General features: G+C 36.8%; 1 protein-coding gene across 1 annotated transcript in view; it reads left to right on the forward strand.

Annotated features, from left to right (window-relative positions):
* OPHN1 (oligophrenin 1) overlaps window positions 1–24332 on the forward strand; it is a gene marked incomplete at its 5' end in the record, with an annotated part of 228896 nt that overhangs the window by 132469 nt on the left and 72095 nt on the right. Inside the window, 6 exons of the mRNA XM_080795513.1 lie at window positions 4777–4887; window positions 7416–7520; window positions 9344–9473; window positions 12156–12256; window positions 16272–16363; window positions 21942–22020. Of these exons, the coding sequence (XP_080651639.1) occupies window positions 4777–4887; window positions 7416–7520; window positions 9344–9473; window positions 12156–12256; window positions 16272–16363; window positions 21942–22020 (618 nt within the window). The remainder of the gene's footprint in view (window positions 1–4776; window positions 4888–7415; window positions 7521–9343; window positions 9474–12155; window positions 12257–16271; window positions 16364–21941; window positions 22021–24332) is intronic.

The raw sequence follows: 24332 nt of genomic DNA on the forward strand, positions 1-24332 counted from the left end.
ATCCTGGGCTGATTTCAGGATTTTCTCTTTGTCACTAGGACTTGTAAGTTTTACTATTAGATGATGAGGTGTGGACCTATTCTTATTGATTTTGAGAGGGGCTCTCTGAGCCTCCTGGATTTTGATGCTTGTTCCCTTTGCCATTTTAGGGAAATTCTCTACAATAATTCGCTCCAATATACCTTCTGCCCCCCTCTCTCTTTCTTCTTCTTCTGGAATCCCAATTATTCTAGTATTGTTTCGTCTTATGGTATCACTTATTTCTTAAGTTCTACCCTTGTGGTCCAGTATTTGTTTGTCTCTCTTTTGCTCAGCTTCTTTATTCTTTGTTATTTGGTCTTCTACATCGCGAATTCTTTCTTCTGCCTCATTTGTCCTAGCAGTAAGATCCTCCATTTTTGAGTGCACCTCATAAATTGCTTTTTTGATTTCAACTTGGTTGGATTTTAGTTCTTTTATTTCTCCAGAAAGGGCTTTTATTTCTCCAGACAGAGTTTCTCTAATATCTTCCATGCCTTTTACGAGGCACGCTAGCACCTTGACAATCGTCATTCTGAACTCTAGATCTGACGTATTATCAATGTCCATATTGATTAGGTCCCTGGCCTTTGGTCCTGCCTCTTATTCTTTTTTTTTTTTTTTTTTTTGGTGAGTTTTTCCGTCTTGTCATTTTATCCAGGTAAGAATGTATGAAGGAGAGAATAAAATACTAAAAGGGTGGCAAAGACCCCCATAAAATGTGCTTTATCCAAATCAGAGGAAACCCCAAATCCTGGGAGGGGGGAGAAAGGGGCTAAAAAAGTTCAGAAAAAAAATAAAAATATATAAAATATAAAATATAAAATATAATATATATTTTATATTATAAAAATATAAAATATATAAAAAAGAAAATATAAAATATATAAAATATATAAAAAGTATAAAATATATAAAAAAGAAAAAATATATATATTCATATAATGATATATGAGTATATATATTCATATGATATATGAATATATATACTCATATAATTATATAATTATATATATATATGAATATATATATAATTATATATATATTCATATAATGATATATGAGTATATATATTCATATAATATATGAATATATATACTCATATAATTATATGTATATATATATTTTTTCTTTTTTTCATATATATATGAATATATATATATTTTTCTTTTTTATAGTTTTTATTTTTTTTTCTTTTTTTAAGAAAAAAATATATATTAGACTGGTGAATAGAACAGGGTCACCCACTTAATTTTGGGAGTATTTTGGTCTCTTAGAATAAACTACCTCCCAAAATTTTAAAGAATGAAAATCATATATAATGGTAAACATGATGAAGGGATGGAATATGAGTATAAAGATGAAAAACATTTAAAAAAATTTCTAAAAAAGGAGTTGATAAGTTGTTTGGTAAAAGAAAGAAAAAGAAAGTGGAGAGAATTTCCTCAGGCTGGATACTAGAACAAGGCCCTGTGCTAGATTTAGGTTATATTTTGATCTATTAGAAGAAGTTGTATCCCACAATTTTAGAAGAAAAAACCCTATATGTATACAAAAAATAAAGTTAGATAGTATGAAGGATAAAATATGACTATAATAATGAAGTTTCAAAAAGATTTTTTTTGAAAGGTATTGTTTAGATAAAGTAGTTAAAAATGTTAAAAGACGAAAGGGTAAAATTTAAAAAAAAATTTAGGAGAAGAAAAAAATAAAATTAAAAAAAATTAATTAACTTTGTAAGACTAAAGAATCATGGGGAAAGCCATGAATTCCATGCTTTGCTTTCTCCTCCTCTGGAATTCCACTGTTCTTCTTGGTAAGTGAATTTAGTCATGGCTGGATTTCTTGGTGATCTTCTTGGGGAGAGGCCTGTTGCAGTGATTCTTAAATGCCTTTGCCCAAGGTGGAATTGCACTGCCCTTACCAGGGGCCAGGCTAAGTTATCCACTTGGGTTTGCTTTCAGGAGCTTTTGTTCCATGAACCTTTCTGTAGAGTTCCAGAGGACAGGAATGAAAACGGCAGCCTCCCAATCTCCAGCCCGGAGGAGTCGAGAGCTCAGGGCCCCACTCCTCAGTGTGCCTTCAGAGAAAAGTGCTCAATCACTCCCGTCTCCCTGGCCTCCGGCTGCGTTCTGAGCTTACCCAGCCTGTGACCCAGCATCTCTGTCTCTGGCACACAGCCCTGCCTGGAGTCTCTAAACCCAGCAGATCTCTGCACTCTTCCAGGGGTGTCTCCCCAGATCTTGTGGTGTCCCCACTCACAGAGCAGTGGCCTTTGCCACAGATCACAATTTAAGGTATCCCTGAGTTGAGAGCTCACTCCTCAGCTCCATCTCTGTAGCCGGCTTCCCTGCTCTAATACCTGTGAGCTCTGCGACACTCAGACACCCCCAATCCTTCTGTGACCCCGTGGGACCTGAGACCATGCTGTCCTCATGTGGGCTTCACCCCGGTTTAGTCTCTGGAGCGATGTCCCTTAGTGGAGCAGACTTTTAAAAGTTCTGATTTTGTACTCCGTTGCTCTGCTGCTTGCTGGGAGTTGGCCCCTCCTGCCACGGTCTATCTTCGTGTTGCTTTGGATTCACTTCTCTGCCGTTCCTACCTTTCAGAAAGTGGTCAATTTTCTGTTTCTAGAATTGCTGCTCTTCTTCTCTTCGATCTCCTGTTGGATTTTTGGGTGTTTGGAATGGTTTGATAAGTTATCTAGCTGATCTCCTACTACCTGATGTTGTCTCAGCCTACTACTTCTCTGCCATCTTGACTCCTTCCCGCTCTTCTTTTCTTTATGTTGGTATGCATTTCTCACTTACATTGTTTTACTCTTCTTGAAGAAGTTCTTATTATATTTCTTGGGTCACAATTTTACCAGCAACACATTCCTCCAAATTTTGTTTGTTTGAGAAAATCCTTAATTCTTCTTCACTTTTGAAACATAATGTTACTGGATACGGAATTCTAAATTTGTGATTTTTCTTTCAGTATCTAAAATATCTCACTCTACTCTCTTCTTTTTGCATGGTCTCTTAAGAGAAATTCTATTTTTATGCTTCTTTAGATAAGGCGTTTCTTCTTCTTTCAAGATTTTCTCTGTGTCTTTAAATTTGTGTTGTTTGAATATGATATGACTACATGTAAATTTTTTTTTTTTTTGTATTTATACTGCTGTTGTTCTCTGAGCTTTTGTTTGGTACCTGTCTAATTTTGGAAAATTTTCAGTCATCACTTTAAGTATTTCTTATATTCTGTCTTTTTTCTCCTTTATATATCTTATACCTTTTATAATTGTCCAACACTTCATAAATATTTCACTCTGTCTTTTTAGTTCTTTTTTCTCTTTGCATTTCAGTTTTTGAAGTTTCTATTAAACATACTTCAGGTTCACTGATTCTGTCTGTAGTCTTTTTTAGTCTGTTGATAAGCCCATTCAAGGCATTCTTCATTTCTGCTAATGTTTTTGATTTCTAGCATTTCCTTTTGATTAATACTTCAAGTTTTCATATATCCACAAATATTGTTCACATGTTCTTATGTGTTTTCCTCTTGTTCAATTAAAGCCTTTGCTGTAATTTCTGGTGTAATAATTCCACTATCCACTATCTTTACCTTATCTAAGTTTGGTTTTGATGTTTTTTCTTTTTTTCTAAAGATTTTATTCATTTATTTGACAGAGAGAGAGAGAGAGATCACAAGTACGCATAAAGCTAGGCAGAGAGAAAGAGGGCAGCCAGGCTGCCTGCCGAGCAGATAGCCCGATGTGGGGCTTGATCCCAGGACCCTGAGATCAAGACCTGAGCCGAAGGCAGAAGCCCAACTCACTGAGCCACCCAGGCGCCCCTTGATGTTTGTTCTTCATCTTCAACTGGTTTTTGTTCTTGTTGTTGTTGCCCTTTTGAATGCCTTGTACTATTTTGTTGAAAGCCAGGCATGATGTTCCAGGTAAAAGGAACTGAAATAAATAGGCCTGTAGTATGAGACTTTATGTTTACATTACTAGGAGTTAGGCTGGGCTCAGTTTGCTTTTAGACTATGCTTGTTTTTTTCTAACTATTGTTCTGAGGCCAAAATTTCCTCTGGTATTTTTTTTTTCTGTTTTCCCTGTTGTCTTTGGATTTCCTTAGAGAGGTATTCTTTTTTCTTAAAAAAATTATTTATTTATTTGAGAGAGAGAGAGGAAGAGAGAGTGAATGTGGGGGGCAGAGAGGAGTAGAGGGAGAGAATCTCAAGCAGACTCTCTGCTGAGCTTGGATTCGGATGTGGGGCTCAGTCTCATGACACTGAGATCATGACCTGAGCCGAAAGCAAGGGTCAGACACTTAACTGACTGAGCCACCCAAGCGCCCTGAGAATTATTCTTAAATAACTGATAGTCTAATTTCTGCTTCTGTGCTTCTGCTCTGATAATCTCTGATTCTCTATTTTCAACTGTCTATCTAATATTTGAGGCAACTGTTTTCCTTCTGACTTCACTTCTCTGTTGTTTCTAAGGGGAATTATTCATTTTCAATTTGTTCATCATTTTTCTTGTGAGGATGGGTGAGGTAACTTTCAAGATTTTTAATTGTTGGACCAGAAACCAGAAGTTTCACAATGCTCACTTTTTATTTCTTGGTTTATAATTCTCTGTCTGTAAAATAAAAGAATAAGATCATTACTTGGTGGCTAAATTCTCCCCTAGCTCTAGCATTCTCTTGAGTCCATAAGCAGTGACTTGCAAAAGTGACTGTGCTGTTATGTGACATTTGCTACTCTTCTTTGTAGGCAGACCTCCAGGTGGACAAGGAGAGGCAGAATTTCTTTGAGTCCTCCCTTGATTATGTTTATCAAATCCAGGAAGTTCAGGAGTCCAAGAAGTTCAACATTGTGGAGCCAGTAAGTTCTATCTGTTGATGAATAGTCTAAAAATATTTACCAAATGACAGATAAATATGGAGAACTTTGACCATAAAATTGAAATTTCAAAGATGCTGAAGGATATTTAATGCTTAATAATGAATGTCAAGAAAATAAACACAGTAGCTTGGGTTGCTCTCGCTCTCTTACTAACAATATTTTCTCTCTTTTGTTTACCTCTCCTCCCCTGCCTTTTTTTCCTCTCCTATTTTCTGTCCCCCCAGCTATGATTTTTCTTTCCTTCTCTTTTTTGCTTCCTTTCTCCTTTTCTCCCTCCTTTGATTTCTCTGTCACCCTTCCTTTTACCTTGTTCTCTTCCCTTCCTTGCTCTCATGCTTTCATAAAACTTTTAAAGTGCCTATAATATGCCTGTCAATTTGCTAGGAGCACATGTCCCTCGCACTTAATGACTTCCTATTGTACTACTTTTATTCTATCTTTATTTTCTACTTACATCTACTTGACTATAAAAAGGGTGTGCTTTGATATGACAACTATGTTGAATTTTAATTCTTAGTAAAGAAAATATAGAAAAAATTATAGGAAAAAAACAAAACAAAAATAACAAATTCCTATACAGAGATAATCACTGTTGGTATTTTGGCATTTTCTTTCCAAATTTTCTGTGTATTTGTTATATTTCTCTCTATATATGTGTCTGTCTTTGTACCTGTAGATGTGGATGTATATACACATGTGTGCAGGTCTGTTTACACATGTATATATTTTTCGCATGAACATGTATATCTAGGTTCATCTAAATGTGTATCTGTCTTCCCTTATGTATATATCTATATGTATATCTGTGTGCAACCAAGTGTTTATTCATTTATACAAAAAATAATTGAGCTTCTGTTATATGTCAGGCACTGTGCTAAACACTGGGTATCTTATAGTGAATAAGACAAACTCTGTTTCTGTCTTTATAAAGACTACACTCTTATTGGGTAGACAGAAGGGAAAGAAGGATATACATAAATAAAACTAATTATAAGTTATAATAAGGGCTAAAACAAATAACAAGAATGGGCAACTACTTTAGATTAAGTGGTCAAGGAGGAAGTCTGAAACTATCACTTAAGATAAGTTCTAAAGAAAGAGAGGATGCAGCCACATGCACAATGGGGAAGTAATATTAAAGATACAGAAAAAAACACATGTGCATGATCCTTAAGTTAGGAAGGAATGGTGTGCCTGAGGAATGAAAATGTTAGTGCCTTTAGATATAGGTGATAGAAAAAGAGACTGGCAGGAAATAATGTATGATAGGAAGGCATAGGACGTGTAATCATGGTAAGGAGTTTGGATAGTAGTCTAAGTGTAGTGGAAAACCATGGATATAAGTTTTAATCAGGATATGACATAAGCTGATTTTGTTGTGTGGAGAATGGCTTGGAAGAGATCAACAGTGGAAGCAAGGAATCCAGTTAGGAGGCTACTACAGCAGTCTAGGCAAGAAAATAGGTTAGTTTGGGTTAGGGTGCTAAAAGTGGAAACAGAAAAGAATGGCTGGATTAGAGATATATTTGGGTGGTAAAACTGACAGAATTTGGATTCAGATGTGAGTGGAAGAGAAAACAAGGATGATTCTTTACTTTCTGGCTTACTGAGTAAGTGGTAGGGTCATTTCCTGAGATGAGAAAGCTTGGAAGAGAAACAGAAAGATTGTGTATATGACAGTGTATGTAGTACACAAACCCATTTACATTTATATATAAATAAATATATATGTACATGTGTGTATATATGTACAGTTTTTATGTTTTTTGTATACATAGTTTGTGTTTATATGTATAATAATGCATGTGTATATGCATATTGTATATCTGTGTGCATATTTATATATACCTATCCACTTATTTTCTAAAAAGAATAGAGAAATTATTACTACTTCCTATTATTATACTCTACTATTGCCAGAAGTGAGCATTATTGTTTAAAGGTTTGTATTTCATAGATGAAATCATATTTTCATTGTTTTTCTGTGTATTTATTAATGAATTTGAATATTTGGAACATTAAAAAATTTATTAGTTCTTTTATGTCTTATTCTTAAACACCTCTGAAACATTTTTAATTTGAAAATGGGTTCATACTATTTGAATCTTTTAGCATTAGGACAGTCTTCATTAAGGTACAGAACCTACTTTACTCATTTATTCACTTATCTATTTGCCCAACAAATATCGATCACCTATTCTGTGCCAATTCTGAGGATATAGAGAGAAAATGCACAGTCTATTCCATATGGTCCAAACTATGAATGGTTTTATATGCTATCTGGAAAGGATTTGAATGAATACATTTGTTAGTAGTTCTTATTTTCTGGAACTAAGTCCAACGTAAATGTTTAATAAGAGAATAGCTATGTGTAGACCTGCTTGTGTTTTCATGATTACTTTTAACACTATACTCGGTATATGGAGTTTCTTTTCCAAGTTTCTTTTTCCTTTATTTAGTAATGAGAAGGTACTGATGATGAAGTTATTTTTACACATTTTCCCTAGGTTTTGGCCTTTCTTCATAGTCTCTTCATTTCCAACAACTTGACTGTGGAGCTCACACAGGATTTCCTCCCATACAAACAGCAGCTCCAGCTCAGTTTGCAGAATGTGAGTTTGCATGTGGGTTTCTTCACCTGTCCCTGCATTCCAGTTGGATCTCAGCCACAATGACCTTGATCTTGAAATCCCAGCTTATTGCATTCTAGCCAATTTGTCAGGACATACTAATGTGGATCATAATTATTTTAGTGTGTTTTCTCTTCCAGTTTCAACTCTTACCAGTCTTTGAGGCTTATTGTTGTTCAAACCTACCCTTCCACCCTCTGACACTTCTATCTATCCAGTAAACATTAAATTTTGCTAATTTACTGCATCCCTCTCAGATCATAACCCAGCTATGAGCTTGTTTAAGCACAAGTTTTATGCTACTTCCATGTTGGTCAGTCAAGGCACTTGTGAGTTTTATGACATGAATGCCCATTTTCCCCTCTCTACCTTTTCTCACTAATCACTAGAATTAAATTATATATAAAGGTTTTATTCACCTTCTTTCCCATGCTGGTTCTTATAGATGGCCATAGGCATAGCCTTCCCATCTTCGTAATATATGTATTTTTTTCTCACTTGTTTATTTAACCCACTATTCAGTGAATGGCTATGGATGTAACATATACTCTGTGCCAGGCATGGACATACCATAATGAAGTATGTTAGGTTTTCTGTCCTCAGGGAATATACAGTCTCTTGCAGGAAAGAGACATAAACACTGGAACACACCATAATTCCTTGTGATAAGTGTTTCAATAGCATCAAGACCAGAAATTTTAAGGAAGCACAGAAAGGGGAACATTTGACTGCCTGACACAGTTAGAGAAGGCATCACTGAGATAGTGACTTTGGACTAGTTGTTACATTACATGAAATTTGTAGAGTATTTTTATATGAAAAAGTTGCTGGTAAGGTTGTTAGTGGAAATAAACTTCACCTGGTTGTTTAGGAGGATCCTGACTTATAGTTGTTTCGTTTCTTTCTTTCTGAGTACTCACCTTCACCAGAATGTGAGAGCCCCTGACTTCTATGGATTTTTAAAATCTTCCTATAACCAGGTTAATCATTTGAATCTTTGTCCAAATAGAACTTGAAAAGTATGAGTTTAACAACAATGTTTTGTATCTGTGTATATGATGAACTCATTCACAAGATAATCAATAGTGTGGGCCTAACAAGATAGATAGCTCAGATCACCTTTGTGATGGATGTAACAATCTTGAGACTGGACATTAAGAACCTATCTCTAGTGATTTTCATACCCACATTTCAAGCAGTGTTTTGCTCTTGTGTTTTATTTTTTTTTTTTTGCTCTTGTGTTTTAGTTGTATAGTTTTAAATAGATTTCTTCTTACCATTAGTTTTTGTTATTCCTGAATATGAAAACATAACTTTTCTATTGACATATCTTCAAAGATAGCACCTTGTCATGTATTTTATCCTAATAAGTCAGAATTTTATTCAGAGTCAAGTAGGCAGTAACTTTACCTGAGGCAGAGCTTAGAAGTTGCCATGATAATATTACCTTTGGAAACCTTTACAGTTTCCTATCTTGTAAAGTAGAGTTCAGTCTGGCGCTCAGAATTCTAAAAACCTTTATTTATTGGCTTATATGATTCCCATTAGAATAAAGTCTCCCAGATGTATTTTTATGGTTATATTGCTATTTATGTTTCTGTTTCCCTTTTAGTCTTTGGCACTGTTAATCTCGTAAAATAGTTTTCTAGTCCCGATGCTATTCAACATTTTTGTTGTTGTTGTTTTTGCTATGTTGTAGCATATTATGCAAACCAAAAAAACTCTGCACTGGATCTATAACCAATAAGTGCTTTTTAATAATCATGGTGATAATGAGAATAATTATGATGATAATGTCTTCACAGACAAGAAATCATTTCTCCAGTACCCGGGAAGAGATGGAAGAACTTAAGAAAAGGATGAAAGAAGCTCCCCAGACATGCAAACTTCCAGGACAGCCTACCATTGAAGGCTATCTCTATACACAAGAGAAATGTGTGTGGGAATACAGGGATACACATTGGGTTTCAGTAGGCTAGCACCTACTGCCACTTGGCATCTCCAAACTCCAGGCACTCATATTGTTCACAGACCCCTGACAGCTATACCTCTTTGGAGAACAGTCTGGGAACGGAGAAAAAAAAGAAAAGGAAGGAGAAATTGGAGGGGTAGTAGTTAAGGATTTGTCTTTTGAAGACTTAGGGATGATAAGGTCTAAGGTTTTTCTCTGTGATTCAAAGTGGGGATTGTTAATTATTTAATCCTTCTGATGACTATGACTGGGGGAAAAAAGGAGGTAGGGGAAAGGAGGCAGAAAAATAATATTTATTACACCTACTATGTACCAGGCATGGTATAAAGTGCATTAAATATACTATCTCATTTAATCTTTAAAACCACTTATCATACCATTTTACTTAAGGCCACTGAGGCTTATAGAGATCACTAGTTGAAAGTTACCCAACAATATGTTGGCAAATTGAACAGAATTAAAAAAAAAAAAAAAAACCAACAACAAAAAGTTACCCAACTATCAAGTAGCAAGCCTGAATAATCTCAGCTCTATGAAATGCCAAAACCTATCCTCCTGTCACTCTACCCTATACCTTCCACTGCCTTATGAATACATGGTTGCTCTTAAAGCACTAAACAACAACCATTGTGCTTTCAGTGGGCAGGACAGTTGTTCATTGCTAACCAAGGCCCATGGATTAACTTCTCCATTCACTGAATATTGCAGAGGATTTAAGCCTTCCTACTTCCTAAATTACTTTATGAAAACTTGTGTGTGCTCTTTGATTTTCCTTATGAACTATGACCCAGTGGTTCCAAAGCCTATGATTTCAGCCCTGCCCAGACTTTTTATACCTGAGAAGAAGAGGCAAAGGAGGCTATTTAGACGTTACCACTGACAAAAACTACTGCAATTCACAAAGCATGGCATTTAGGCAGTGATAGTATCATCTTTTCTTCTCTAAGAGAAATTAACTTCTGGTGGTTTTCAAACATATGTTCTTTAACCTTTTGGGTTTATCTCTTCAACTCTGCATTGCAGAATTTCTCAATCTCAGTGCAATTGACATTTTGGTCTGGGTAGTTCTTTGTTCTGAGAGGGGGGTCATGTACATTATAAGATATTTAGCAGCATCTGTGGCTTGTCCTCACTTTATTCTAATAGCATTCCATAGGTATGACAACCTAAAATGTCTCCAGACATTGCCAAATATCTCTTTGGCATAATTTCCCTTGGTTGAAAACTACTGCTATATTATAAAAGATGTGGGAATAATGATTTTCTAATCTTGGCTCTAATATCAACTAGCTACATGGTCCTTCTGTGCCCCAGTTTTCTAATGTATCAAATGGATATGATGTTGCTATTCAGTTGAATGTTTATCAAACATCCTTTTTGCCAGATGATATGTAGTGCATTGAGGATTTTAAAAATATGAACCAATCTTATTTTTTTTCAAATCCAACATTATTTTTATTTTTATTTATTTTTATTTTTTGTTATTCTTTTATTATGGTCTGTTAGTAACCTTCAAGAAGTTCATAGTCTGATGAGGAAGACAGACAACTATATCAAGAATTATAAGGAAATGTGTTGAGCACTGCATTTGGGGCATATATCTAAGGGCTTCACTGAGGAAGCAATGTTTAAATTAGGAATTGAATTATGAGTGAAAGTTTGATAGACAAAAAAAGGTGGGGAGAAAAATTCCAGGTATATACCATTGCATGTTACTCAGGCACAAAGGTGTATAAGGATGTAGTTAATTTTCAGGGCCATAGTTTGCAAAGAATAGCCCGGGTATACACTTCCCATCTTGATGTAATTATTAATAGTGACCTATTCACTCTTAAGTATGTATTGAATTTGGACTAAAAATATATGGTCACCTGTTTATTTGGTAAGTGAAAGTAATTCAATGAGACAGGACCATAGAGGGTGGCAAAAGACAAAGTAGGAAAGGTAAATGTCATATTAGGAAGGGTCTTGTGGGCCAACATGAGTTTAGAGACAGTGGGAAAGCCATGCAAGATTTATAAGAAAAATTATATAATAGACATCGGTATTTAAAAAATATTCCTTTAGCTGAAGAATAGAGAATGGACTGAAAAGGAGTGATCAGAGATGGGAGCAATCAGAGAGAAGGTCACTGTCATAATTAATTAGTGAAGTGGTGGATTTTTATTTTCTTTGAAGTAGATCATAAAACATTACAAGTAATTCAGCAATAGGGTCCTGAACTAATTCAGTTCTAGAAGGGATGGAGAGAGGAAGCAGCTGAAGGAGAGACAAGTGGGAAAAAGAATGAGCAGTACCCAATCACCAGTCAAAAGGGACAGGTTACAGGGAAGAAGAAGCAGAAGATTACAGATGTTTCCAACTCATACAATAGGATGAACAGCAGAAGCGTTTAGAAGAGACATGGCAAGAAGAGTTCTTTGGAGCAAGCTAGAGCAGATATGGAAAGCATTTGATGAGGATTAGGATCTCTATATGTGCTGTGCATCGATAGCCCACAGGGTTGGAGTTCAGGGGAAGATTAGAGCTAGATCTGAAGCCCTGTGATTATGAAGAACAGGCTATACCACTTCCATCTTAGGAGTGTATTGACCAGACAGCCAAATGAATATAGTCTGTCAGCTCACTTTTGCCTATCATTGTAGGGGCTTTGGGAATATCCTGGGTGAAATATTACTGCCAGTATGAGAAGGAGACCAAAATGCTCACCATGACACCTATGGATCAGAAGCCAGGTGCTAAACAGGTCAGTTCTTTTGTGTGCCATATTTTTTGAAATGCATCTGTGACTGTATCTTAGAAAAGAGTATATCTTGACTTAGTTTCAAAGAATCAAGTCCATCATGGCTATGTGAAGCCATGACTTTGTATGTTCCTCTTGACACAAATTTGCATTGGGCCAGCTACTACTCAGTTGAGTGAAATATGTCCGTTAGTTATGTCAAGCCTTCTGAAAATGCCTGTACTTTTTCAGATCATTTATTAAATTATTACAAGTGCTTGTCACATTGTACAAGAAAATTTGCAAGAATATGGATGAATTGCAGGAGGATAGTGTTACTTGCTTTTAAGAAGTCTCTATTTCTTAGTATTCTTAGGATTCCTTTCAATAGCAAGTGTTTAAAATATCATTTTCTGAAATTCCTTTGTTGTTTAGAGAAGTATGTCTGTTTCCTGAAGTTAGAATAATCTGTACCCCCAGTCTATGTAATTTTCAGATATATTTAAGCAGGTAATGCTTCTTCTTCTGTCCTTCAAACCTTCCATCCCCTAAAATGTCAAGATGAGTTTAACACACTAAGAAGATATTTACTTACCTGGAAAAACCTAATATTATATATTACATACTATACTATACTTACTGTACTATGCTATAGTATATTATATATATGACAACACAGCCAAAAAACTTATTCTGTCATCTCACTTTTGCCTGTCTTTGTAGAGGCTTTGGAAATTCTGTCTCTCAAGGGTTTATTAAGATAAAAGCTGATAGAATATTCATATTCTAAAAGTAGTTTAGTGTGTCCCTTTAAACTGTCTCTTAGACTGGGTTGTAAGGCATTATTTTTAAGGATTTCTATTCTTTACAAATTGTTTACAAAGTCAAACAAGGCTCATTTGTTAGCACTGAACCTTGGTGGCGTGAAAAGACCTAATTTTGGTAGGCAGAAATTTGGAGAAAAATTGGGCCATTTTGTCTCCTCTGCTGGTGCTTTCCATGGAAGATCTCTCTTGTGTGACTTGTTCACAGAATATTAGAGAGGACTGAGATTTGGTGTCAGGCTATAGAAAATTGCCTTTTTTGTCTTGAACCCAGAATTTTGTCATTCAGCTTTGAATGGGTATTAGAGATGGAATGCACCTCTAATGAAGTATACCAAATGGGGTTTCCAGAACCCTCATCCATGCTTCTATATGGGCCAGTTACTCATTCCTGACTCCAAAACTCTTCTTAGTTTCCAGTCTGTTAATTGCCAAAGTACCTTCCAAATGGTTTCAGTAAATTTATCTTGGGCTCTATCACAGCATTTTTTCCATTTCTGTCGGTACTTAGCTGATGTATCTTACTGACTAGTGCTTATAAGCACTGTCTTGTAGTTTCTTCCTTTTCTTTTCCTACACACATTTCTTTCCCAGTCCCAGACTTTAAAATAAGCTGATTAGGCCCTTTCTTTTCTGCTCAAGCACCTACTGAAAAGTTCAAGACAGAAGCAGTTATCCCACTTTCATATCCTCCTAGGAGATGAGCACAAGCTCTCCTTTTAGTTTTTCTTTCCTTCTTCCCTTTTCATTGAGTGGCTGCTTGTAAAATTGCAATAGTCAGCCTAAGCAGTTTTAATATGGGATTCCTTATGGAGTGGAAAGAGGAACTTGGTTCTCTATTTAGAAGGAAGGGAAGGTAAATTAGTAACTTGAATTTCCCTAAAATGAAGTTGGAAATGATTTCTTCTTGTCATTTCTCTCAGTTCCTATTCTTGGTTTGTGTTTTAGAAAGGTAAATAATACAAGGAAGTGAGACTATAATAACACCATAAAATCCACTATTTATTGATGTCTACTGTGTGCCCAGCACTGAGCTAGACACTTTTCGTCAAGCGCTTCATTTACTTTCTCAGTATGCCTGTCAAGTATTAGTAGTTCAGTTTGAAGATGGATCTCTCTTTCTGACTATGGTACTTAACAATGTTCCCTACTAGTTCAGCCTATCAACTTCCACTTGTGTTGTGCTGCTCATTTTACAGGTTATCTTCCCAAATTCTCTTTTATAGGATCCGCATCATTTCCCTGTCAGGCAGTTGTAGTAAGAGGAAGGAATGCTATGTTTTGACTTTCAACAACTGGGTTTAAATCCTACCTCTGTGACCTAATAGCTTTTTGACCCCAAGTAAATTATGTAATATTGCTCAGTATCATTTTCCTCATCAGAAAAATGGCAAGAGTGATACTGTAGTTCATAAAAATTTCTTGGGCACTAATCTTTCCTAGATCCTAGAGATAAAAAGATAAATAAGATGCTGCCCATGCCCTTGAATTCTCAGTCAGTTAGGGAAATAAGGCATGAAAACGGGAAGCTTTAATATAATGCACAAAATACATAGTGAACAGTGTATGGGATTGGGGAAGAATTTTGGAGGAAATTAAAGCTGAACTGCAGTATGTAGAACAATTATGAGTTTAGCCAGACCAAGAATATGGATAAAGTCATTGCAGGTGGAGGAAACATTATTTGCAGTTATGGAGTCATGAGAGTTATGACGTGTGTGAAATGAGAGCACTTCTGCATGGATGGGGCATAAAACAGATGGGGGTGGCTAGGGGTAACCTGGAGTAATAGACAGGGCCTAGGCCCCTGAGCTCAGATGCCTCTGAATCTGAGAGAGTTGAGAGTTTAAAGAGGGAGGGTGAGTATATGATGCTGTTAGTTGCTGTCATCCTGAAGGACTTGTAATTCTTGATACCCTCAGTGTTAGGGTAAAGAAGGCAGATTGAAGGATGAATTTAGAGTTGAGTTTTTATAGTGTGGGGCAGCAAAAGGGTAGGCCTGAAAGGGAGTTGAGTGTATCAATAAGAAATAAGTATTATATGCAATTAATGAATTGTTGAACATGACATCAAAAACTAATGATGTCTTATATATCGCCTAATTGAACATAATAAAAAATGAAATAAAAAAAAAGTATTGTTTGATCAGTTGGATCAACTGTATGGACCAGTTTGGATGGCATAGTACCTAGACCCAGAACTGACACTTGGGAAGTATTTCCGAATTTCTGGCATCAAAGTGGTTAACATTTTTCCCATTTAATAGATTGTGAAGTTAAGGTTCAGAGAGGAAAATGATTTGCTCTGGGTTGTAAGCTAGTAAATGGCATAACTGAGACAAACCTCCAAATTTTAAACTTCCTAATTTGTTACTATTTCCACTATACTGACTTGGGTGACTTTAGGTAAGCCATTTTACCTCTCTGAGCTTCACTTCTTTCTAAGGGTTGTTATGAAGAAAGTTGGTTTAAAGATACCTAGCATAATGTGTGGCAAATAGTGGGTAACTGATAAGTGTTTCATCTCTTTCCTATACCACATTGTCTCTGTTGAGATAATAGAGGGAAACTGAACAATGTGGGATTGGGAAATTTTAATCCGTGGAAACAGCAGACTTCAATGGCCTTATTAAGTGCCCATAAGACTAAGGTGGGCTATGCTGTTTTGCATATATGAAATACCAAATGAAACTTTGTAATATATAAATTTGCTCATTTTCTGTACTTCTGCCTATCTTTGGAGAGATTGCTTTTGTGATTTCTGTCTTCCTGAAAAGTCTGGAGGTGGGGAATGAAAATGTTTCTCTCCCCTCCTCCATCTGCCAGTTTAACGGAAGGAAGGCTGCATAAGGCCACTCCCAACCTGCAGGTTTTATGAAAATTTTATTCAGTACACTTAATGCCATTTGGTCAGCCCATTTGTCCTACATTCCCCTCATACTATGTATAATGAGCTTCCTATTTAATCTACCATGCTGAAAAAGAGTACTGACCTACCCGGAGCATTTTGTCCTGGTCTCAACCATTAATTCCTGGAGCAAGAAGAAACCATCTACTGCAAATACTGTTTGAAGGGACAAGGTTCTTGGTGAGGCTAAACATTGCTCCTGCTGCCCTGACCGATGCCTTCCAACTGACTGAGGCTACTGCAGGAGGCAGAAGAAGCTTCTGTGCATTTTTTTTTCAAATTGGCTATTAATCCTTCTCTTATATCAGGGGCCTTTGGACTTAACCCTGAAGTACTGCGTGAGGAGGAAGACAGAGTCTATCGACAAAAGGTTCTGTTTTGATATAGAAACTAATGAAAGGTAAGCTGTGCTAGTATGAACTGGTAATGTCCTCGTGTACCAGGTGCTGAGCCTGAGTAGAACATTTATTTTCCTCTGTCATCTCTTGTGATGAAAATGAGCAAATCTATTCATGACATTATTGTCTTGGCTCTTCTGGCTGCTGTTCACAGGGGTCCCTGTTAGACCTGGCCCAGAGCTGACTGGAAACTTCAGTCAGCTTTGCCTCACCTGCTCTAGGCAGAATAAATCACTCCTAGGATTTAATTTGCTATCAGATATGCAATGGTCAATGTTTGGCAACACTGTAAGGACAACATAACAAAACTCATTTTTTTTGTAGTGCCAAGTTTAGATATTTAAATTCCAGTTAGTTAACATATAGTATAATATTAGTTTCAGGAGTAGAATTTAGTGATTCATCACTTATATACATCCAGTTCTCACTATCACAAATGCCCTCCTTAATACCCATCACATTTAACCCACCCCCCCAACCTCCCCACAGGCAACCCCAGGTTGTTCTCTAGAGTTAAGAGTCTATTTCCTGTTTTGCATCTCTTTTTCCTCCATGTTCATCTGTTTTTTTTTCTTAAATTCCACGAGTGAAATCATATGGTATTTGTCTTTCTCTGACTGACTTACTTCACTTAACATAATACTCTCTAGCTCCATCCACTTTGTTGCAAATGGCAAGATTTCTTTTCTTTCTTTCTTTCTTTTTTTTTTTTTTTTGGTGTCTGGGTAATATTGCTGTGTGTGTGTGTGTGTGTGTGTGTACACCATATCTTCTTTATCCATTCATCAGTCAATAGACACTTGGGATCTTTCCATAATTTGGTTATTGTTGATAATGCTGCTATAAATATTGGGGTGCATGTATTACTTCAAATAAGTATTTTTGTATCCTTTGGGTAAATACCTAGTAATATAATTGCTAGATCTAGCTCTAGGATAGCTCTATTTTTAACTTTTTGAGGAAATTTCATATGGTTTTCCAGAGTGGCTGCACTACTTTACATTCCCACCAGCAGTGTAAGAGGGTTCCCCTTTCTCTGCATCCTTGGCAACACATGTTGTTTCCTGTATTGTTAATTTTAGCCATTCTCACAGGTGTGGGGTGGTATCTCATTATAGTTTTCATTTGTATTTCCCTGATGATGAGTGATGTTGAGCATCTTTTCATGTGTTAGCCATCTGGATGTCTTCTTTGAAAAAATGTCTATTCATGTCTTCTGCCCATTTCGTAACTGGATTATTTGTTTTTTGGTTGTTGAGTTTGAGGAGTTCTTTCTACATTTTGGATACTAACCCTTTATCAGATATGTCATTTGCAAGTATCTTCTCCCATTCAGCAAAACTCATTATTTTATCTCCTAATATAACATACAAGAACAAGTGAATTAGAACACCTTTTTAAGGGGAGATAGAAGGGATGGAGGGTGATAGTAATATTGGGGAGTCTTTTTCCCCCACTTGGTGCAAACATGACACAGACTTCTCCTACTTTGCAGGTAAACTGGAAATAGTTGGATTATCGACTTTCTGATTTCAGCTAAGGCTTTCAAACTTTGTACTGTGTTGTATTTGTTTCTCTCCAGTACCCTCTTTTTGTTTTCTGGATCTGGGCAGTTTTATCAGAGGTGCATTTAACTTTGTAATTTTAAAATGAGAACATTTGGAGTTACTTTGGAGGAAAGCATATTATGCAGTTGAGAGGTTGATCCAAAATTCAGTGAATAAATGTTTCTATATATTATTTCTGTCTAGTATTTCTATGTATTATGTACTGCATAGTAGAAGAGAATTTAACAAAATGGTCAGATTCCTAGAAAGGCACTTAAAGGTTGAATTATAATATCATATGAACAAAACTATCAATGAGTGGAATTATAAAGATTATACTAAGAGATGGGGACTTTGTTTTTTTTTTAGTCTGGTAGTAAGTAAAAAGTCCTTTTCCCCATTTGAAATTTCTATTTGTTAATCCATATGATTTCTTTGTTAAAAATGGATTGTCCTGACCAAAGGTGGTTGTGATAGTAAACATTGTTACTGGTAACCATGCAGCTGTCACTCATTTTTCCAACAGCTTCAGGCTGTTGAACTATACTTCTATATACTGCAGAAAATGACTATTGAGTGTGGCTTCTTTTTCATGAACCTTTATTGTCTCTCGCTCTGTATCATCAAGATGCTTAAAAGAAATTAAAATTTTCTGTGTCCAGTTTCATTCTGATTTCCCTTCAGCTTAAATTTGCAAGCTGTATGCAAATAATATCCCCATAGACTCAAAGCAGTTACAGACAATTTGGCCCTGATATTATGTGCTGGGACCGGTTTATCTTTATTATTATTATTATTATTATTATTATTATGTTATGTTAGTCCTTATACAGTACATCATTAGTTTTTGATGTAGTGTTCCATGATTCATTGTTTGCATATAACACCCAGTGCTCCATGCACTACATGCCCTCCTTAACACCCATCACTGGGCTCACCCATTCCCCACCCCACTCCCCTCTAAAGCCCTCAGTTTGTTTCTCAGAGTCCGCAGTCTCTCTTGGTTCGCCAGTTTATCTTCATGTATCTTGCACCTAGTGCTATGCATGGCTCATGATAGGTACTAAATTTGGTGTGTGTTTATTTATTTATTTTTTTAGTTTTATTTTTTCAGTGTTCCAAGATTCATTGTTATGCATGTATTTATTTTTAAATGTATTTATTTTTAAATGTATTTTTCTACCCTATAACACTGGGGAATTCTGAGACTAGAACCCAAGAATTAAAGTTTTGGTGTGTCTGTGATTTTAATGACCACATATTGGGCACTTAAACAACATTCACTCATTTAATCCTCCTCCCCTATTTTACCAGTGAGGAGACTGAGACTTGAATATGTTAAGTGAGTTGCCCAAAGTCACACAGTGGCAAGGCTGAGCTCAAACACCCATTTATAGTTCTTCAAAGTCCATGTTGTTGTTGTTGTTTTTTAATTTTGTTCCATTGTTTTATAAGGAGAATAAACATGCTGTGAAATGAAGGGTCAAATATATTAATGAACGGGTGCTGAGGTACCTCTGTGGACATGGAGTTTTCTGAGGGGTGTGGCATCTGCTTTCCTGGCTAGTAAATCTGATATAAGAAACAAAGTCAGCATTCCCAGCAGGCATTAGGTACCTATACTCATGTCACTGCAGCACAGAGAACAAAGGACTTTCTGAGTCCCTTTTACTATCTCAGAAATAGAGGGTATTTTTTTTTAATTGGCTTTGCTGTCATGGTGCCTGGGTGGCTCAGTTGGTTAAGCCTCTACCTTCAGCTTGGGTCATGATCCCAGGGTCCTGGGATCGAGCCTCACATCGGGTTCCTCACTTAGCAGGAAGCCTGCTTCTCCTTCTCCTTCTCCTTCTGCCTGCTACTCTCCCGCTTGTTCTTGCTCTCTCTCTGTGTGTCAAATAAAATAAATAAAATCTTTAAAAAAATAATTAGCTTTTCTGCCAATATTTGAAATCACAGGTTTATAGCTCATAGAGCTTGAAGTGCAATGATAACAACAACAACAACATAACAACTGCTAACATTTGCCTCTGTACCAGGCACTATTCTCAGCCCTTGAAATGTATAATTTCCTTTAATCTCACTAAAGTGCCATGAGGCATGTGGTTTTATCCCAATGTCCCAAAAGAAGACAAGGAGACAGAAATGAAGCAATTTAGGTAACATGGATAGCAAATAATAGAGCCAGGATCTAAACCCAGGAATTCTAGTCTTCAAACCCACACTCTTAACCATTGCACTGTACTGCATATATACTATATAAGCCTTTTTGTTCTGGATGAGTGACTCGGACCTCAGGAAGTACAGGGGATTTGTCTAAGGTCATTAAGATAGTCAATGGAAGATCCTGGACTCGAAGTCAATATTCTTTCTACTTTGTCATCCTGTTCTTATAAATATTATTCTGTTACTTTGACTTTCTGTGGCACCTAAGATTCCTCAGTGCTTCTTGAATAGTCATTTATTCATTCTTTCAAGCTCTCTGTAAGTTTAAGAGGAGACACACACATTGGATTTTTCATTTCCTAGATAGGGAAGCTGAGTTCCAGAATGGGTTTAATGTCATATCTGGTCTATACTGTCTGCTTTTATGTCTGTTGCTCATTTCCTTTTTCTTTCTCTGGCTTTAGGATTCAGCTGGGTAGATGTCTTTACAAAGATTTCTAGACTTTCTAGACCCATGTGATATGTCCAAAAGGTTGGTTATTTGTTAGAGAAAAGTAAACTTGAAAGAATCCAGTGCCCAAAGCCAAGTCCTGGTTTTCAGTTGATTTTGGCTTAAAGATCATTTGGAGGTTTTCTTTTTTAAGAATCACTTGAGTGGAATAAAAGATGGAAAGTCAAGTAGGAATCCTATGGTTTCAAAACTGGAAGGGACCTCCCAGCTCATCTGGTCCCACACCCTTATGATAAAGAAACAGGCCCATAGAGGCCCAGTTACTATTCCAGGCTCTCTAAACTCTCTTGTCATTTTTTGCACTATTCCATGACTCTGAGAGAGGTCTTATCTTAACAGAAGGAGTAAGAGGGACAAGTTTCTCATAATGATGCAGGTATACAGAGAATACAAGGAGACTATATCTGCATAATACGGTCAATCTGAAATTCTCAGCTTGGTCATGAAGGTTTAAAAAGACCATACAGATTATACCGCCTTGGGGTATCTCTGGTTATAAATAGCCTAAAAGTAAATAGAAAAAAAATAGGGTTGAGACCATTTCCGATACAGAAAAGGTGTTGTAGCATAGTGGTTAAGAAAGAAGATGGCTGTTGGACCAGAATTCCTAAATTTTAAATCCTGGTTCTATACTTACCTACTGTGTGAACTTAAGGAACAACTCAATGCCTCAGTTTCCCCTTCTATAAAATAAGGATTCCTACATAGTATCTGCTTTATAGGTTCCTGGGTAAATTACATGAATTAATACCTATAAAGTACTTAGAAACTGGTACCTATCTAGTGAGCATTCAATAACTGTTATTATTAGTCATAGATTGCTTAAGTCAGCCAGAAGGCCTCCTCCCTGTGCTGAGCCAGCGTGCATGTTGTTGAATTCTTTGCAACTGGAAATACTCTTTGGACATCATAGATGGGGGAAGTAGGAAAGCCGTTTTTGTTTTGTTTTGTTTTGTTTTTGGTGGATGGATGTGCCATGCTGAACATGCTTACTTCTAGACCCCAGACGAAACTGCTGGCTTCCCAAAGAGAAAAGTAGAGAGAGCCACAGTTTGTCTCAAGTACGATGGAGCCAATTTAATTGTGTATTATGGTGAAGTGTCTTGGCATCTACCTTCCTATCTCCTTGCCTGACCCTGGCATGACGCTGCCAAGATACCATCTCCCCTAGGGTTCCCAAAGTTACTGTTCTCTAAATGTTTCATTGGTGTTTTGAGTAAAAGAGATTTTGAGAAATTGGAATTCTGTATGTGCCTGCTCAGTGTGATAACTCCCAGGGCTGAGAGGGACTCTAGATCACAAGACTCCAATTTCTCAAGTGAGTTTTCTACTTTTAACTTGTCATTTTTCCCCCATTAGGCCAGGAACCATCACTTTGCAGGCCCTTTCAGAAGCTAACAGAAGGCTATGGATGGAAGCCATGGATGGAAAAGAACCTGTAAGTTACCTCAGGATACAAGAGAAACCTCAACACCATAGTACAGTGTGTGAGGGCCCTTAATGGTTCATTGGGTCTAGGACAATTAAATAGTCAGATTGTCAGATTCAAAATTTTAGAGCTAGAAGGAATTGTTGACTTGACATTTCTTGTTTAAAAAGTGAGCTATTTTGAGTTCCAGAGAGGGTGAGGGACTTCTCTGGGATTTCTCTCAGAAAAGCCATAGCAGTGGGGCCTAAAATCCAAGTTTCTGAGCTTCTTGCTTCAGTGTCAGATTATGCAGCTGTGCCCACAAGATCTTTTTTTTTTTTTTTAAGATTTTATTTATCTATTTGCCAGAGAGAGAGAAAGAACACAAGCAGGGGAGTGGCAGGCAGAGGTAGATGAAGAAGCAAGTTCCCCACTGATAAGGAGCCTAATGTAGAACTCGATCCCAGCACGCTGGGACCATGACCTGAGCTGAAGGCAGACACTTAACCGACTGAGCCACTCAGGTGTTCCGCCCACAAGATCTTCTTCTTAAGAAAGAAAATTAAGCCTTTTTCAGTTTACAAAACTAATATATATTTTTATAGAAAGATGGAAAATAATTGTCATAACTGAATAAGCATTTGTTAAGATTTAATTCAAAATGGTTTTGCTGCCCCCCCATCTTACATTCCCAAGTCAGCTTATTCTCTTGAAGGGTACAGCTGATAGGGAAGATGGTACTGTCATCCTATATCCCAAGATGTACCAGTCTGTTTAGAACATTGTGACACAGGAGGACAAGCAATACCTTAAAAGTTTTAGTGACTATCATAGAATGACCAATATGAGGAGTCGGAAATGAGTGAAAAGCACTTTTTCTCTTCAGTATTTTCCATGTGGGTTCCTTCTAGTGGCATATGAACTAATATTACCTTCCTAGTGTTGGAATTCCAAAAGCCTGAATTTGGATCCTAGTTGTGCTGTTCAGTGGTTGTATGACTTCAAGCAAGTTATTCTAGCTGAGATTCAGTTTTCTTCTCTTTAGTAAAATGGGTTTAATAATCTCTGTTCCACTTAACTCACAGAATTGCTTTGAAAAATCAAATGAATGGGAAGTCTGTCAACCATAATGTGCTGTATTAGTTTTAGGTGCTTCTAACTGAGCTGAAGAATGAGTGCAAAGCTACTGTGATTCAATAATATTTGAATATAGTCTAATATTCTTGTTTTATTCAAGGCAAAAATGTGTTACGAGGGGAAATACACCCCAGTGTTTTCTTTCTGTGTCTCCTCAGTGCCCTGGAGACTAAAGAGGAGTGGTCAGATCTCAGACTGCATTTATAGCAACCAAGAAGGTAGCAGGAGGGAAGTGGTACTGTGAGGACTGGCATACAGAAAGTAGTCCATGACCTGTCTCTCCCTCCTTCCCAGAAACCTGAAGCTTAACTATTGCATGCCTCTGATGTTTCTCTAGGAAGATGGTAGGAGGCTCAGCAGGGCATTTTATTTTTGATTCCCTCTTTTGAATTTGTTCTCTCTTTAGGTTTTAGAGGTTGAAGGATGCAGGTGGCTTTTTGTGGAGAATGACATTAGAATATGGGTTCACTAAATGTTGATCCTTAACAACTTGACTTTGATAGTGTTTCTGCAAATAGCTTGTTAAAAGTTGCAGCTAGGGCTGGTCAGCACAGAAATCTCCCTCATTGAAATGTCCATGGGCATACACACATATGCAGATAATTTTCTTTTTTTAATTTTTTTAAGATTTTATTTATTTATTTGACAGACAGAGATCACAAGTAGTCACAGAGGCAGGCAGAGAGAGAGGGAAACAGGCTCCCCACTGAGCAGAGAGCCTGATGTGGGACTTGATCCCAGGACCCTGAGATCATGACCTGAGCTGAAGGCAGAGGCTTAACCCACTGAGCCACCCAGGTGCCCCGATAATTTTCTTTTAAAAGGACAGATTGTTGGGGCGCCTGGGTAGCTCAGTGGGTTAAGTCTCTGGCTTCGGCTCAGGTCATGATCTCAGGGTCCTGGGATTGAGCCCCACATCACGCTCTTTGCTCAGCAGGGAGCCTGCTTCCCTTCCTCTCTCTCTGCCTGCCTCTCTGCCTACTTGTGATCTCTGTCTGTCAAGTAAATAAATAAAATCTTTAAAAAATAAATAAAATAAAAGGAGAGATTGTTAAAGCAGACTAACAAATACCATATAGAAAGCTTACTTCCTGCAGTTTCACATTATTATTCTTGCTGATTTACTAAACACCCAATTCACTAATCTTAGATGTGGTATACATGCCTTTGTTTAAAATGTCAAAGAAGATCAGGACTTGAAGGGA

Source organism: Martes martes (assembly GCF_963455335.1).
Source record: "Martes martes genome assembly, chromosome: X".
NCBI classification, from domain to species: domain Eukaryota; kingdom Metazoa; phylum Chordata; class Mammalia; order Carnivora; family Mustelidae; genus Martes; species Martes martes.